At 41.9% G+C, this 14412-nt stretch overlaps 1 protein-coding gene across 1 annotated transcript in view; it reads right to left on the reverse strand.

Annotated features, from left to right (window-relative positions):
• The window catches only part of CCDC9 (coiled-coil domain containing 9), a 99514-nt gene that overhangs the window by 71289 nt on the left and 13813 nt on the right, over positions 1-14412 (reverse strand). Inside the window, exons 2-6 of the mRNA XM_089652007.1 lie at positions 11135-11182; positions 8026-8130; positions 2831-2974; positions 959-1360; positions 777-860 (exon numbers count right to left, since the gene is read on the reverse strand). Coding sequence (XP_089508133.1) covers positions 777-860; positions 959-1360; positions 2831-2974; positions 8026-8130; positions 11135-11137 — 738 coding nt within the window. The 5' untranslated portion in view covers positions 11138-11182. The remainder of the gene's footprint in view (positions 1-776; positions 861-958; positions 1361-2830; positions 2975-8025; positions 8131-11134; positions 11183-14412) is intronic.

The raw sequence follows: 14412 nt of genomic DNA on the forward strand, positions 1-14412 counted from the left end.
AGTCAAATTTACACAGCGCTTTACATATATATTGTACATTCACATCAGTCCCTAACCCTTAAGGGGTGTACAATAGATAACATGTTCCCACTCCTGCAGCTGCTCAGCGATCAGCTGCCTGTGTGACAGCAGTGCGGTGAGAGGTTCCCCATACCAGCTGTCACTTTCTGAAATGAGCATGGCTGCGTGGGGCTTCGTCCACACGGCTGCGTCATTCATTCGGAGTTCTGTGAACGAACTACAAGTACCAACATCATTTGCGGCCGTCGGCTTGTAGTTCTCAATGAACCACCACAGCGCTGTTTTGCACTCGCATGGAAGGTGGAAAAAAATTCCAAAGTGATCTTGGTCTGATTTTTTTTTACATCTCAAAACCTAGAATTTCTACAGGGGTTTGTAGACTTTTTATTTCCACTATAATTCTACAGGTTTACTTGACTCTTTATTAAGCTTAACTTTTCTGTCAGCTACAAGATGTAACACACGGTCTCCTAGCTTGACTGTGGAGGCTTGTATCAAATGAAATAAGCTAGCAGTTGATTATATTTTTTTTTTTTTTTTTTTTTTACTTGTGACACCATAATCATAGCTCCATACAAACTTGGGGCTAGAGGAAGAGCTAACACATGCCACCCATTACACACTGATTGCAGTTGCACTGCTTTGTGGGCCTTAATGCTGAAAGTAATAAATGCATTTTTTTTCATTTATCAATGTGTGAGCATTTTTATTTATTTTTTTCTTTGTTTTAGAAATACTTTATTCTAAATACACACCCTTTGGTTCCTTTCATACTCTGCAATTTTTTCCATCTCCTCGTTCATCTTTTCTATATTCTGCTTTCTTTTCTCCTCCCATTCCTGTTTAAAGAAAAAAAAAAAAAAAAAAAAAAAATCTATTAAAATCCATTTAGTTATAAATTTTAAAATGAAATAGATGACAAATTAAATTGGTATACCTTGACCTTTCTGTCAGTTCCCTCTGCGTTTCCACTGTGACCACCTCCATTGTGACTACCTCCTCTTCCTGGTGTGCCTCCACCTCGTCCTCGACTTCTTCCACCTCTAGGAATTGCTCCCCACTGGTCTACCGGGGGGTCTTCTTTAGCTACCCGTGGACTGCTTCTTGGCCCTTCAGCACCTTGGCTCCTCCTACCTCTTGCCGGCCTTTCAGCTGGGTGGGTGGTGTCACCATCAATTTTGAAAGGGTCTCCCGGTCTGTCAAAATGTGGGCTTCTTCCTCCTGTGTGAGATCCTGTTCGTCCACTTGTCCTTTGGGTGGGGCTTTTTGGAGATGTTTCGGTACGAGTAGGGGTGTGTGAGCCTCGAGGGGATTTACTATCACTTACTATTCTTTTCTCCTGTAATATGTTGAAAAACAAGTATGCTAAAACAATACAAAAAAAAAAAAAAAAAAGGTACATTGCCATTTTTCTGAATACCAAAAACACATTCCACTCCATGGAAGGGATTTACCCCATCAGCACTGACTGTGTTGATGGGGGAAAGCGAGTGATTTTCTTTCCTGCAACCCGTGATTGCAGGAAAGAAAAATCCTTTTCGTTCTCATTGGGAGCTGCTGCCTCATTTACTCACTCAGCAGGTGTGCTTCTGCTGAGCATTAAGAGAGCCCTACTCTTCCTTTTCCTGATGAGCAAGCAATCAGACTCCTTCCTGCTAGTCCCTGAGTGAGGTGCTGGAGACAGGCAGGCGAGTAGGAGATAAACAGCGCAGTGTTAAAACATTAAAGGTTTAAAAGGCACCATAAAGCAATCTTTTTTTGTTTTTAAAAGCCCCAGACTTTTTTTTTTTTTTATATCCGGACAAGTAGATTGTCATGAGGGACAAGTAGTTTTTCAAAAATGTCCACACCCCTGGTTTATACTTAATTAGGGTTCAGAGTAGCTATCTTTTTCCTTTTCATACAGTACATCTCTCAGGAACTTTTAGGCATGCCAAGACGGAAGCAATTTTCTTATGAAGAAGAACATCCAAGCCTGGCTAAATTTTGCAAAAAACCCATCTAAAGTCTCCCAAAAGCATGTGGGAAAATTTGTTAAGGTCTGATGAAACCAAGGTAGAAGTTTTTGGCCATAATGCCAAAAGACATGTTTGGCGCAAAAACACTGCACACCACCAAAAGAACATCATACACACAGTGAATCATGGTGGTGGCAGCATCATGCTTTGGGGCTGTTTTTCTTCAGCTGGAACTGGGGCCTCAGTCAAGGTAGAGGGAATTATGAACAGGTCCAATACCAGTCAATATTGTCACTAAATCTTCAGGCTTCTGCTAGAAAGCTGAACATGAAGAGGAACTTCATCTTTCAGCATGACAACGACCCAAAGCATACATCCAAATCAAAGGAATGGCTTCCCCAGCAGAAGATTGAAGTTTTGGAACGGCCCAGCCAGAGCCCAGACCTGAAACCGATCCAAAATCGATGGGGTGATCTGAAGAGGGCTGTGTACAGGAGATGCCCTCACAATCTGACAGATTTGCAGTGTTGCTGATAGTATTTTTGGGTATGAGTCTGAGTGCTCTAATAAAACCAAAAGGTGCTTCAACAAAGTATTAGTTTAAGGGTGTGCACACTTATGCAACCATATTTTAGGTTTTTGTAATTTTACTTCCCTCCACCTGAAAGATTTCAGTTTGTTATTCAATTGAGTTGTACAGTTTATAGGTCACATCAAAAAAGGTGGAAAAAGTTCTGAAATTATTTATCTGTCTCATTTTTTTACATCACAGAAACCTGACATTTTAACAGGGGTATGTAGACTTTTTATATCCACTGTAAATACATCAAGAAGCAGGAAAAGAGTCTCACCCCAGCAGATACATCAAGTGTTATGGAGAAATTCTCCTTTTCTTTCCGTGCTTTGTCTGGCTCGTCATCTGGAATTTTGACTTTTCTTGGCGTGGTCACAGCATTGCCTTCTTGCTCTGCTCTCTTCCGGTCCTCCTCAATCAACTAGGAGAAAAAAAAAAAAACAAGCCAATCACATTATTGCATTTCAAAACTGCAACACACACACACACACACACACACACACACACACACGCTTTGGTGCTAAGTGCAGCAATGAAAGTAAAGCTGTATAAATTTACAGTCTGTAAAGGTTATATGGACATTGTATTAAGACTTGGCAATAACATACCTTATACCCTGACAGGTCTGTTGTGTCTCCAGTAAGCAAATGTAAAAAAGCAGTCGTAAACAGCTAGCGGTAGTGCCATTAAAGTGTTAGTACACTGTAGAAAAAGTTTGCGTTCGTTTTTTAAATGGGTCCCCCGCAGGTTTGTACCATAATATGTAAATATTTACTTGCTTTTCAAATGCAGACCTCCAGTACTGAGGTATCACTGTTCGACACTTTCATCTTCGCTCAATCTTCATTCTGGGTCCATGCACTCTGGCCATTTAAACGGCCAGCCCGCAATAACGTCCCTCCCACGCATGCGCACAGGAGTCACTATTGTGTGCCACGAATGCAGAGCGTACTGCGCATGAGCCAATGACGTTTTTGTCTCTAGCCAATGTGAGTATCTCCAAAACAGCACAAGTTTAACCACTTGCCTACCGAGCACTTTTATCCCCTTCCTGCCCAGGCCAATTTTCAGCTTTCAGTGCTGTTGCACTTTGAATGAGACAGCATGAGGAAAGTGCTGCCGAAAACCGGCAACTGTATTTACTTTGTGATCAGCTGTGTCATTGGAGACAGCTGATCACGTGGTAAAAGTCAGCTGCGATTGGCCTCTTACCTAGTCATGTGATCAGCTGTGTCCATAGGACACCGCTATCACTGACAGAGCTGGGTGCGCATGTTCAGGGAGGACGTCATGACGCCCTCCCAGAAATAGGTAACCGCTTTGTAGCTGGCGGTGATGGAGGTGTGGGTGGAAAAGAACATCCAAGGAGAGCAGGAATACACACAAGGCTTTTATTGAAAGGCAAGGAAAGCAGAGTTCTAGTAGGCAAAGGGGTAAATATGGAACACAGGGCTGAACACACTACAGGGATTGCAGGACTCCAGCAGACAAAGAGTTAAGTCCAGCACGCAGGGCAAAAAGGTCCAAGCACAGCAGGGTTAAGTCCAGAGTCAAAAGCAAAAATCCATCCAGACACAGCAAGTCGCAGGCCACAGACTGGTACAGTAAAGTCCAAGGCACAGGGCAGCAATTCAGGGACTTCACCTACTCATCACAGGTGCTCGGAGGGCTGTGTTGTCCTGGCCGCAGCTTCAAGACCACACAGCCAACAGTTGCAGAAGCAGCGAGAAGAGCAGAGTCCCAGTGTCCAGGAAGCCACATAAACAATATGAAACTACAAGTCCCAGCAGTTCAAAACCCATACAAGACTATCTTTCTCAGCAGTTCTGCTTATCTTCCAACTTGCAGCCCTCAACTCCTGTGTGTTCATCACAGAAGTAAACTCAGAAAAGGTCTGAACCTTTCAGCCAGATAGGGGAGAACAAAAAAAAAAAAAAAATATTGTTCCTGCAATTCAACCAAACCTCAAACACCCAGTGAAGACACGTCTGGCTTTTCAAAGCCACAGGATACCTTGCTGTCTGTGTCTCCCGCTGAGATCAACCTCATCTCCCACCCCCTGCGGAGCATAGGAGAAACTCCTAGATTTAATTAAGCAGACTGCTTGACACACTGTTGAGTTGAACATAGCACAAAAATAAAATATATTTTTGCTCTCCGTCACACCTCAGGAGCAAAGCAAAATTTTAAACAAAATCATAATTAACAAGAATTCAACTACAGGCAAGTCTAATTATTCATTAAACAGTTGTCCAGCAGACAGTTGATTATAAAAGGGTGTTAACCACTTGCCCTCCAGAGGGTTTACCCCCCTTCCTGACCAGGTCATTTTTTGCGTTACTTTAACTGAAAATTGCATAGTCATGAAACTCTGCACCGAAATGAAATTTATGGGGGGGGGGGGGGGTTTCCCCTCACGAATAGAGCTTTCCTTCGGTGCTATTTGAGCGCCTTTGCGTTAATTTTTTGCACTATTAAAAATAATATTTTTTAATTTTTGCTATCAAAACATGTCCAGTAAAGAGATTTAAATTCAAATCTCGGCATAAATTTAGGCTAAAATGTATTCTGCTACATGTGTTTTCTAAAAAAAAAAAAAAAAAAAATCCCAATACGTGTAAATTAATTGATTTATGTGAACGTTATAGCGTTCACAAATGGCGGTATATACACTGGGATTTTTTTTTTTTTTTTTTTTACTAGTAATGGCGGTGGTCAGTGACTTATAGCGGGACTGCAGCGGGCATTCTGACACTAGGGAGAAGTGACTTGGTGTCACTGACATCCCCAGTGACACCAATACAGTGATCAGGGCTAATAAAAAACACTGACACTGTACTAATGGCACTGGGAAGGAAGGGGTTAACATGTGGGGCAATCAAAGGGTTAACCGTGTGCGGTTTACTGCTATGCACAGCCATACAAAGCAGTGTGCAGGAGCTGACAGGGGAGAGAACTGTATTGTTTACATAGAGTTCTCTCCTTCCAACGTTAATGCTCGACGATCACCGTGTGCCGGCGAGTAATCACCAGCCATGCACCGGTGATTGACAGCCAAGGCCGCAAATAGCACCATGGTGCAGAAATGCCAGTTTTTCTGGACATGTTCTGCAAGGACACAAAAAAGAAAATGAATAAATATGTTTCGCTATGTGTTCTGTTCACAACGCAACACTGGTATCATGTGCGGATTTTTTCTGCACAAGAATCTGCAACGTATATATAAAACTCACTGGGGCTTGCATGAAAACGGATGTCACTGATGGAAACTGGCACGTAGGTTTCATTTGCAGTTTTTCCGCATGTTATGGTGTGAATGAGACCTTACAGCACTTTTAAATCGGATGTTTCTCAGCTTCTCTTATTCAAATCCTAAATAGCAGTACGCAACTCAGATGTATCGTATTTTTCGCTCCATAAGGCACACTCTTCCCCCCCCAAAAAAAAAAAAAATGGGGGAAAAAGTTTGTGTCTTAAGGAGCGAATATGGAGCGGCCGACCCGGTATTCCCACCGCCATGTTAAAACACCGTGCCAGCCACTCGGCTCTACTGTGCAAAAGAACCTGCTCCTCGGTCCTACCCGTTTCTCAGTCCAGCAGTGTTCCGCTTTCACTGGCTGTCTTCTCTTCCCGGCATCTTCATTGTGAGCACCTGGCTGACAATTCACGGCTTCACAGCTGGGTGCCCATTGAGCATGCGCGAGAAGCACTGCGCTTTGTGAATGATCACCTGTATTCTTCTGGGACCTGTAGCGTGTCCCAGAAGACTACGAGGAGGGAGGAGGAGGATAACTCCGCGAAAGTGGGAGCGGGTACCCCCCCCCAGGTTTGCAGTCTCTGGTCATCCCCTGTACTATGTCCGCAGTCCATTGGTTCAGAATATTTTTTTCTTGTTTTCGTCCTCTAAAATCTAGGTGCATCTTGGTCACGTGCATCTTATGGAGTGAAAAATATGGTTTAAAGTAAAATTAAACTTCCAGGTTAATTTCAAGAATTTGGGTCGCCTGGGAGGTTGCTGCCATAGTTTGCTATACTTATAATATATTGTGCATATTTTGCATACTTCATAAGCCTGAAGAATAGAATAGCCAGATTAGACTTTGCCAAAAAACATCTAGAAAAGCCAGACCAGTTCTGGAAAAGCATTCTTTGTACGGATGAAACTAATAATAATCTATACCAGAATAACAGGAAGAAAAAAGTGTGGAGAAGGCTTTGAACAGCCCATCATCCAAAGCACACAATCTGTAAAACATGGTGGAGGCAGTGTGATGGCATGGGCATGCATGGCTTCCAGTGGCACTGGGTCAATGGTCAATGATTCAAAACACACCGCAAAAGCAACCCAGGAGCTTTTGAAGGAAAAGAAGTGGAATATTCTGCAATGGCCGAGTCAATCACCTGATCTCAACCCAATTGAGCATGCATTTCACTTGAAGGCAAAACTAAAAGGCAGAAAGACCCACAGAGAACAACTGCAGTTAGAGCCTGGCAAAGCATCATAAAGGAGGAAACCCAGTCTTTGGTAATGTCCATGGGTTCCAGACTTCAGGCAGTCATTGCCAGTAAAGGATTCTCAACAAAATATTAAAAATGAACACTTTATTTATGATTATAGTCAATTGTCCAATTACTTTTGGTCCCTTGAAAAAGGGGGGGGTGGCTACTCTTAAGAGCTGTAATTCCTAACTCTTCCTCCAATTTGAATATACACATACCCTCAAATTAAACCTGAGAGTGTTCACTTTCAGTCCATATCCATTATATAACTATAGCTTGAATATGTTTTGGTAAATACCTGGAAAAACTACACCACTGCATCCGATGCTTTGCATTGCACTTGGTGATGTAAGGCTTGGATGCAGTTGCTCGGCCATGGAAACCCATTCCTTGACGCAGTCTATGCACTGTTGTGCTAAACTGAAGGTCGCACAAAGTTTGACTCTGCAGACAGTTGGCGACTTCTGCGCACTGTGTGCTTCAGCATGCACTGACCCCGCATTTGACCAATGTAATTTTACATGGGAGTTGCTGTTGTTCCCAGTTGCTTCCACCTTGTTATAATACCACTAACAGCTGACAGTGGAATATTTAGCAGCAAGGAAATTTCACAATGAACTTATTACACAGGTGGCAACCTATCACGGTACCACACTTGAATTCACTGAGCTCCTGAGAGCGACCCATTCTTTCACAAATGTTTGTAGAAGCAGTCTGCATGCCTAGGTGCTTGATTTTATACATCTGTTGCCATGAAGGTGATTGGAATATCTGAATCCAATGATTTGGAGGAGTGTCCCAATACTTTTTACAATATAGTGTGTTTACATTATACATACAAATACAGACACACATATACGTAAAACACTTTTAAATAACTAAGCCTATAAAAATCACAATGGCAAGAATTATTGTAATGAATAATGGATGTGTACACACCCAACACTTGTTCGGCAACTCTTAATCATCTACCTTATGTCTCTTCACCAAGGCTTCATTCTTCTTGCGCAGGGCTTCAATCTTTCGGTCCAGCTCAGCATCCTTCTCCTCTTTGGACTTCAGATCTACCACAGAAGCCTGGAAGAACCATACACATCAGTTTCTCAGAGGCTCAGTATAGCCCCACACATCAGTCAACAATAATATACATTAGTCAAAATCCCCCACAGTTCTGCACAGTTCAACAGTGTTCCTGCTCCCTGAGAAGTGCAGATGATTGGGGCACTGTGCAGGGAGAATGTCAGACTACTGGGGATCCTGACTGCATTGTGTGCAAGAGCAGCGGTCTGGCTCTTCAGTATGCTGTCACCACATGGTATTTTAACTTTTGCTGCAGCACTTAAAGAGGAACTTCAACCAAAGGAAAAAATAAAAATAAAAAAAAAAAAACCAAACCAGCAGCAGCCAGAGATATTATTGATGAGATTTAAGCGATATCAAAGGCTGATTTTTTTTTTTTTTTTTTAAATAACAAACATCTTATACTTACCTTCTCTGTGCAGTGGTTTTACACAGAACAGCCCCAATCCTCCTTTTCTCGGGTCTCCCCGCAGGTGCTCCTGACCCCTCCCCTCCTGCCAAATGCTCTCAGAGCAGCAGATTTCTATGGGGGCACCAAAGCAGGCTCGATCTTGAGCAACTGCTCTGTGTATTCACACATGTAACTGTGGCTTGGCCCCGCCCCCCTCATTGGCTCACTGGCTGTGATTGACAGAAGCAAGAACAAATTGCTCCTGCTGTTGTCTCATCCATTGAGGGAGAGTCCCTGGAGAGCTGAAGCTCTTGCACACATGCTGGATCATGATGGAGCTCAGATAAGTATTACGGGGGCTGCTGCACACAGGTTTTTTTACCTTCATGCATAGGGGTAAAAAAACCTTGAGCCTTTACAACTACTTTTAGGGAGTTTTTTTAACAAGAAGCTGTATTTTGTTACGGAATGATTTATTAGTACAGCATTCATCTGTGCTGTGTGGGCAGCCATTTTATGTATGGGCAGATGAAGGCAGCACCGGTTTCTTTGTGTCTGTCTGTATGAGTGTGTCTCATCCATATTACCAAAGAGAGAGACAGACAGACACACATGCGCGCACACAAGCACAGACACACACCTTGCCAGTAGATGTGCCAGTTGAATCCTCCTCACTGTGCTCTGTGGATGCTAATCATTGGAAGAAAGTTCCAGCTTGCTCTTCCATCCGTGTACAGGAGCCTCTGGACATGCCTCTCTGCCCTCCTCCACACTCTCAAGCATTGATCCTAAGCCCCTAGACACGCCTCCCGCCCTCCCCCTCTTCTTCACTGAAGCATTTATTCCCGCCCTCTGGGCACATCTCTCCGCCCTCTGGGCACATCTCTCCGCCCTCCTCCACCAACTCAAGCACAGAGCTCCAAGTAGAGAAAAAAAAACCTGCCTAAAGATTCCTGTGATTTCTGACAATGATATCCCAAGAGTCATTGGGAGCAAACACTACATCATTTGCCTAGGCGATCAGAGCAGAAAAGTACAGCCGGAGAAAAAAAAAAAAAACAAAACCTGAAAGGGCAGCTTATTACTGGGTATGCAGACTGCCTTCACTGCAGTCACTCATAGCACCTTCAGTTGGACTTTAAAGGGTTACTAAACCCACAGCAATAAAATCAGTCTGTATAGGCAGTAAAGCATGCTGGTTATACTCAATGTGGAACCTAAGGAGTTAATCCTCCACATTGTGTAAAAAGGATCTTTGATCCTGTCTTCTCTGATCATCCCCTTCTTCCACAGTCCCCAATCCACCTGCTGACAGAACAGAGCCTTGGAGCAAGCTGCACATGTTTAGTTTGGTGTGTACTGCTACATAGTTTTTTTCCCCCCCTTTGGGAGAGTGCATGTGATCAGCAAAGGGCCAATCAGCACTGTCCAGACAGAGGGTCAGGGGTCCTGCAGCCTCATAGGACAATCAAGGGAGAATGAAAACTCCTCCTACAAGCTTTAAACCAGTGCTCTGCTGGGCACTGATAAAAGTCACAAGACTGTTCTAACTTATGATGAGAAAACGTGATTAGCTGTTTATATTTACTAAAATAATTGCATTTCAATGTTCTGTGTATTGTGGAAGACCAGGTATAGTGAATGCAGGATCCTGGGTTTAGTAACACTTTATTCTTTTAATCAACATGGACCATTTCTAATCCTTAAGCTGCTAGCATTAGTAACAGACAGGAAAGTATATATTACTCTATTTTGCATTCCTTCAATTACTTCCTGGTTTCCATGCCTAGGCAAACGATGTCATACATCCCAGGAGTCTTCAGGAGGGGAGGGAGGGTTCTCAGCTCATGCACTGCCTGAGCAAAGGACAGATGGATTCAAGTAACTGCTACATGAACCACCTGCCCTTGCTCAAGATGACCATTGCTAGAAATGCCAGGAAGTGTTTTTCAAAATGATTTCTCGGCAAAATAAATCATGGAGACATAGATGGATAGAGGAGCTTGTTTTGAATATTAAAAATGAATTATATAGCATTTTTGGTTTGTGGTACTCAGATGCAACTCCACTTTAAGTATGTAACTTATTCAGTGATAAAAGTTCTTTAAACTGAATCATGAACAGGTCTCGTTATTATGGAGATCACATGCAAAAGTAACATCATGCTGAATGGTTAGATCAGTGGTTCTTAACCTGGGTTCGATCGAACCCCAGGGGTTCGGTGAGTCAGTCTTGCGGGTTCGGCGGAGGTGAAGACCCACACCCGACTCATATGATTCGTACAGTAAATATTCATTATTATGTTTTGTGTGAAAATCATGTTTTAATGGTTTTGTTCTTAACGGTTTTGTTCATTTTGTGCACCTATGTATAAATATATACCTAAATATATACCTATGTTTTGAATTTTAAAAATCATATTTTATTTTACCAATTAAGAAGGGTTCGGTGAATGCGCATATGAAACTGGTGGGGTTCAGTACCTCCAACAAGGTTAAGAACCACTGGGTTAGATATAATGTACTTAGATGATTAATAGAATACATGGTAAGGCTGCAAGAGAGGTACCATTAAACTGTAAGCAAGCCTAGCCCATGCGATCATCCTTACCATAACACAGGAATCTAAGTCAGCCTGGAAGGCAGTCGTGTCTTCTTCCTGTAAAACAATATTTTACATATTAATGCCACTGTTCAGAATAGTTTATTACTCACATATAAGGAAACAAAAACACATCAATGGAGATATAGTTGTTGGACCATTAACTGATCTTTTTACTCAATCCCTTCTAAACAGGAGAAGCTCCTCATGACTGAACAGCTAATATTGTACCCATCTACAAGAACGGTAGCAAGACAGAAGATGGGAATTGCAGACCAATGAGTTTACCATCTGTTGTAGCAAAAATTGAATCCCTCCTAAAAAGAAGGATAAGTGATCACTTAAAAACACACAACTTGCTGGACCCAAAGCAGCATGGCTTTACTGAGGGCAGATCATGTCAGACTAATCTGACTGAATTTTTTTTACTACATCACTAATGTTTTGGACCAGGGAAGTGCTGTGGCCATAGCATATCTTGATTTCAGCAAAGCATTTGATGCTGTTCCTCATAATGATCTGATAAAAATAATGTTGTACAAGCTGGAACTTAAATATTTTTAATCCTTATGCTGCTAGCATTAGTAAATAGAAAATGATAGATTTACTACTTTTAACCTTTTCATTTACATTTCTTCAGTGACTTCCCATTTTTTTTTTTTTGCCTAGGCAAATGTCATGCATCCCAGGAGTCTTCTGGAGGGGTTTTCTCAGCTAAGCACACCGCACGCCTGAGCTAAGGGAAGGTGGATTCCATGAAGTAAATGCCACATGAATCATCTGCCCTTACTCAAGATGGCCATGGAAAGAAGTTTTAGGGGGTGTTTTTCAATGATTTCTCAGCAAAAAAAGAAAAAAAAAAAAATGGATGGATGGGTGGGTGGGCAAGCTCTGAATAGTAAAAATTAAGTAGCATTTTTTAGTTTGTGATGCTCAGATGCAGTGTAGTTCCACTTTAACCCTTAGGTGGTTAATTGGTTATGCAGTTGGCTAAAGGATAGATACTGAAGCATGGTTGTTAATGGGATTAATTCATAAAAAAGTCCAGTCACTAGTGGTGTACCACAAAGCTCTGTACTAGGCCCTGTTTAGTTATCTCTTACAAAACAATTAAACTGAAGTATGTATTTTTACTGACGACACAAAGTGTGCAATAGGGTTGATATCTCTGGAGGTGTCTGTAACATGGAACATGATTTTGCATTGCCAGAAGATTGGTCAGAGCAGTGGAAACTGCAGTTCAAGGTTTCTAAATGTAAAATAATGCACCCAAGCAAAATTAAGCCCCTTGATAGAGTACAACATTCGGGGTACAGTGTTGGCCAGCACTACAGAGGAAATACATTTTGGGGGTACTTATTTCAAAATAAGCAAACCGTGTGACCAGGCAGTGGGGAAAGCAAATACTATTTTAGGATGCATCACTAGAGGGGTTACCAGTAGAAAAGAGGTGGTCCTGATTTCTATATATAGATCTTCAATTAGACCTAATTTAGAATAGGAGTTCTGGAGACCTCACTTACAAAAATATATTGTTAAGGTAGAACGAGTCCAGAAATGTGCAACAAAAAACAGTGGTGAAAGACCTGAATGATAAACATATCAGGAGCGACTTTAGGAGCTTAAAGGATAAGTTCACCCGTTGGAACAAGTTACATGTTCCACCCAGTTTTAGGGTGGAACATGTAACATGTTCCCATAGCCACAGCCGCCACCTGCCGCAGCCCCCTCCTTCCCTCTGACATATAGTACAGGGAGACTTCTCTCAGTACTGTCAAATTTGAAAACCGTGCAGCCGTGCGAGGCTTTGCCCACACGGCCGCATCATTCATTCACGGACTTCCGTGAATGAGCTGCAAGTCCCGACAGCCTTAGCGGCTGTGGGCTTGTAGTTATCAATGAACTACCACAGCACTGTGCAGTGTTGTGCTAGTTCATTGAAGCTTCCTGTCAGAATATCTGCTTGCTCGGACATGCCCTACGGCAAGCAGATATTTTGACAGGTCAGGAGGAGACCTGCATAGCATCAGCAAATAAAGGAGGCATTATACGGGTTAATTGTGCAAAAACCAAACACAGCAACACTTCTATGGTTAGACATGTGCAGCTCTAAATCTGCATGTTATTGGGTGGTTGCATCGATGAGTGGCATTGTTGACTAACACAATTAAAAGATGTGTCTCTAAATTGACAAACTGCCCCAGTTTCGACATAAATGCAAGTTCTGAACATTATAACTGAACCTAAAAATCTGTGTACTTCACAGGGTAACCCTCAGCTCCATCTACACGTTCTCTGACTGGGCATATATATTAAAGTGAATGTAAACCTCTGAAATGAAAAATGAACAAAGCATACACTTCCATAGTGTGTACTTGCACCTATCCAAAGCACCAAGTTTGATATCTGTCTGTTCTGTCATTCCTCTGCTATCTGAATGAGTTACTTATAAGGTATAAAGTAAATTTTAAACAAGTGGTAATAAAACACTTTAGAACATTAATCTCTGGATCTATAGGCATTATGGGTACAGTCAGCTTCAAAGTTCACAACAGAGGCAGTAAAATCATATTCTGTCCTTTTATTTTCTATGGAGAGCAGAAATTTGGCTCCTACTGTACACAAACAGGTGTATTTAGGTGGAATAGAAACAGACTGAAAACAGAAAAGTATAACTAAAAGCATTTTTTTTTTTTAAATAGAGTGGAGAGGGATTAAAACACTTTTCAGCTTTTATTGCCATCTGTGCCCACGTTGGGGAGATTTTCAAGCTGTCCTATTTACCATCATCTTCGAAAGTGAAAGTAATAGAAACCCCAAATTTTGGGTTGCCCCCAGAAAAGTAATAGTGAGGTAACTCTCCAATGGGGACTATATTTCTGGTGACGTGGAGGGCTCCAGGGAATTCCCTTAATCTGTTGAGATTTTTTCACTTCCGGTTTTGGCTATGGGACAAGTAGTGACTGTATATCTCCCCAATTGGACACAGATGGCAAAAAAAAAAAAAAAATAATAATCTGATAGTGGTTATAATCCTTCCTTACTCTATCCAAAATGAAAAAAGTTTTGCCTATAGTTTTACTTCAACTTCTTTGTTATAATCTTTGAGGAAAAACTACTTTACACAGCACGGAATTACAGTAGAGAGATCAGTGAGGGATTGTTTAAAGCTTTTTTAATTATTAAAGCAGAACTATGACCGCCTATTGAAATGTGTTGCAGCACAAAATTATAAGTGAATCTGTACCTACAGCCCTCTGTAGAATAGAACCCAGTAGATTCCCCAT

The sequence above is a fragment of the Staurois parvus genome, unplaced genomic scaffold (assembly GCF_062004578.1).
Source record: "Staurois parvus isolate SC_StPar_1 unplaced genomic scaffold, SC_StPar_1.0 ptg000668l, whole genome shotgun sequence".
Taxonomy (NCBI): Eukaryota; Metazoa; Chordata; class Amphibia; order Anura; family Ranidae; genus Staurois; species Staurois parvus.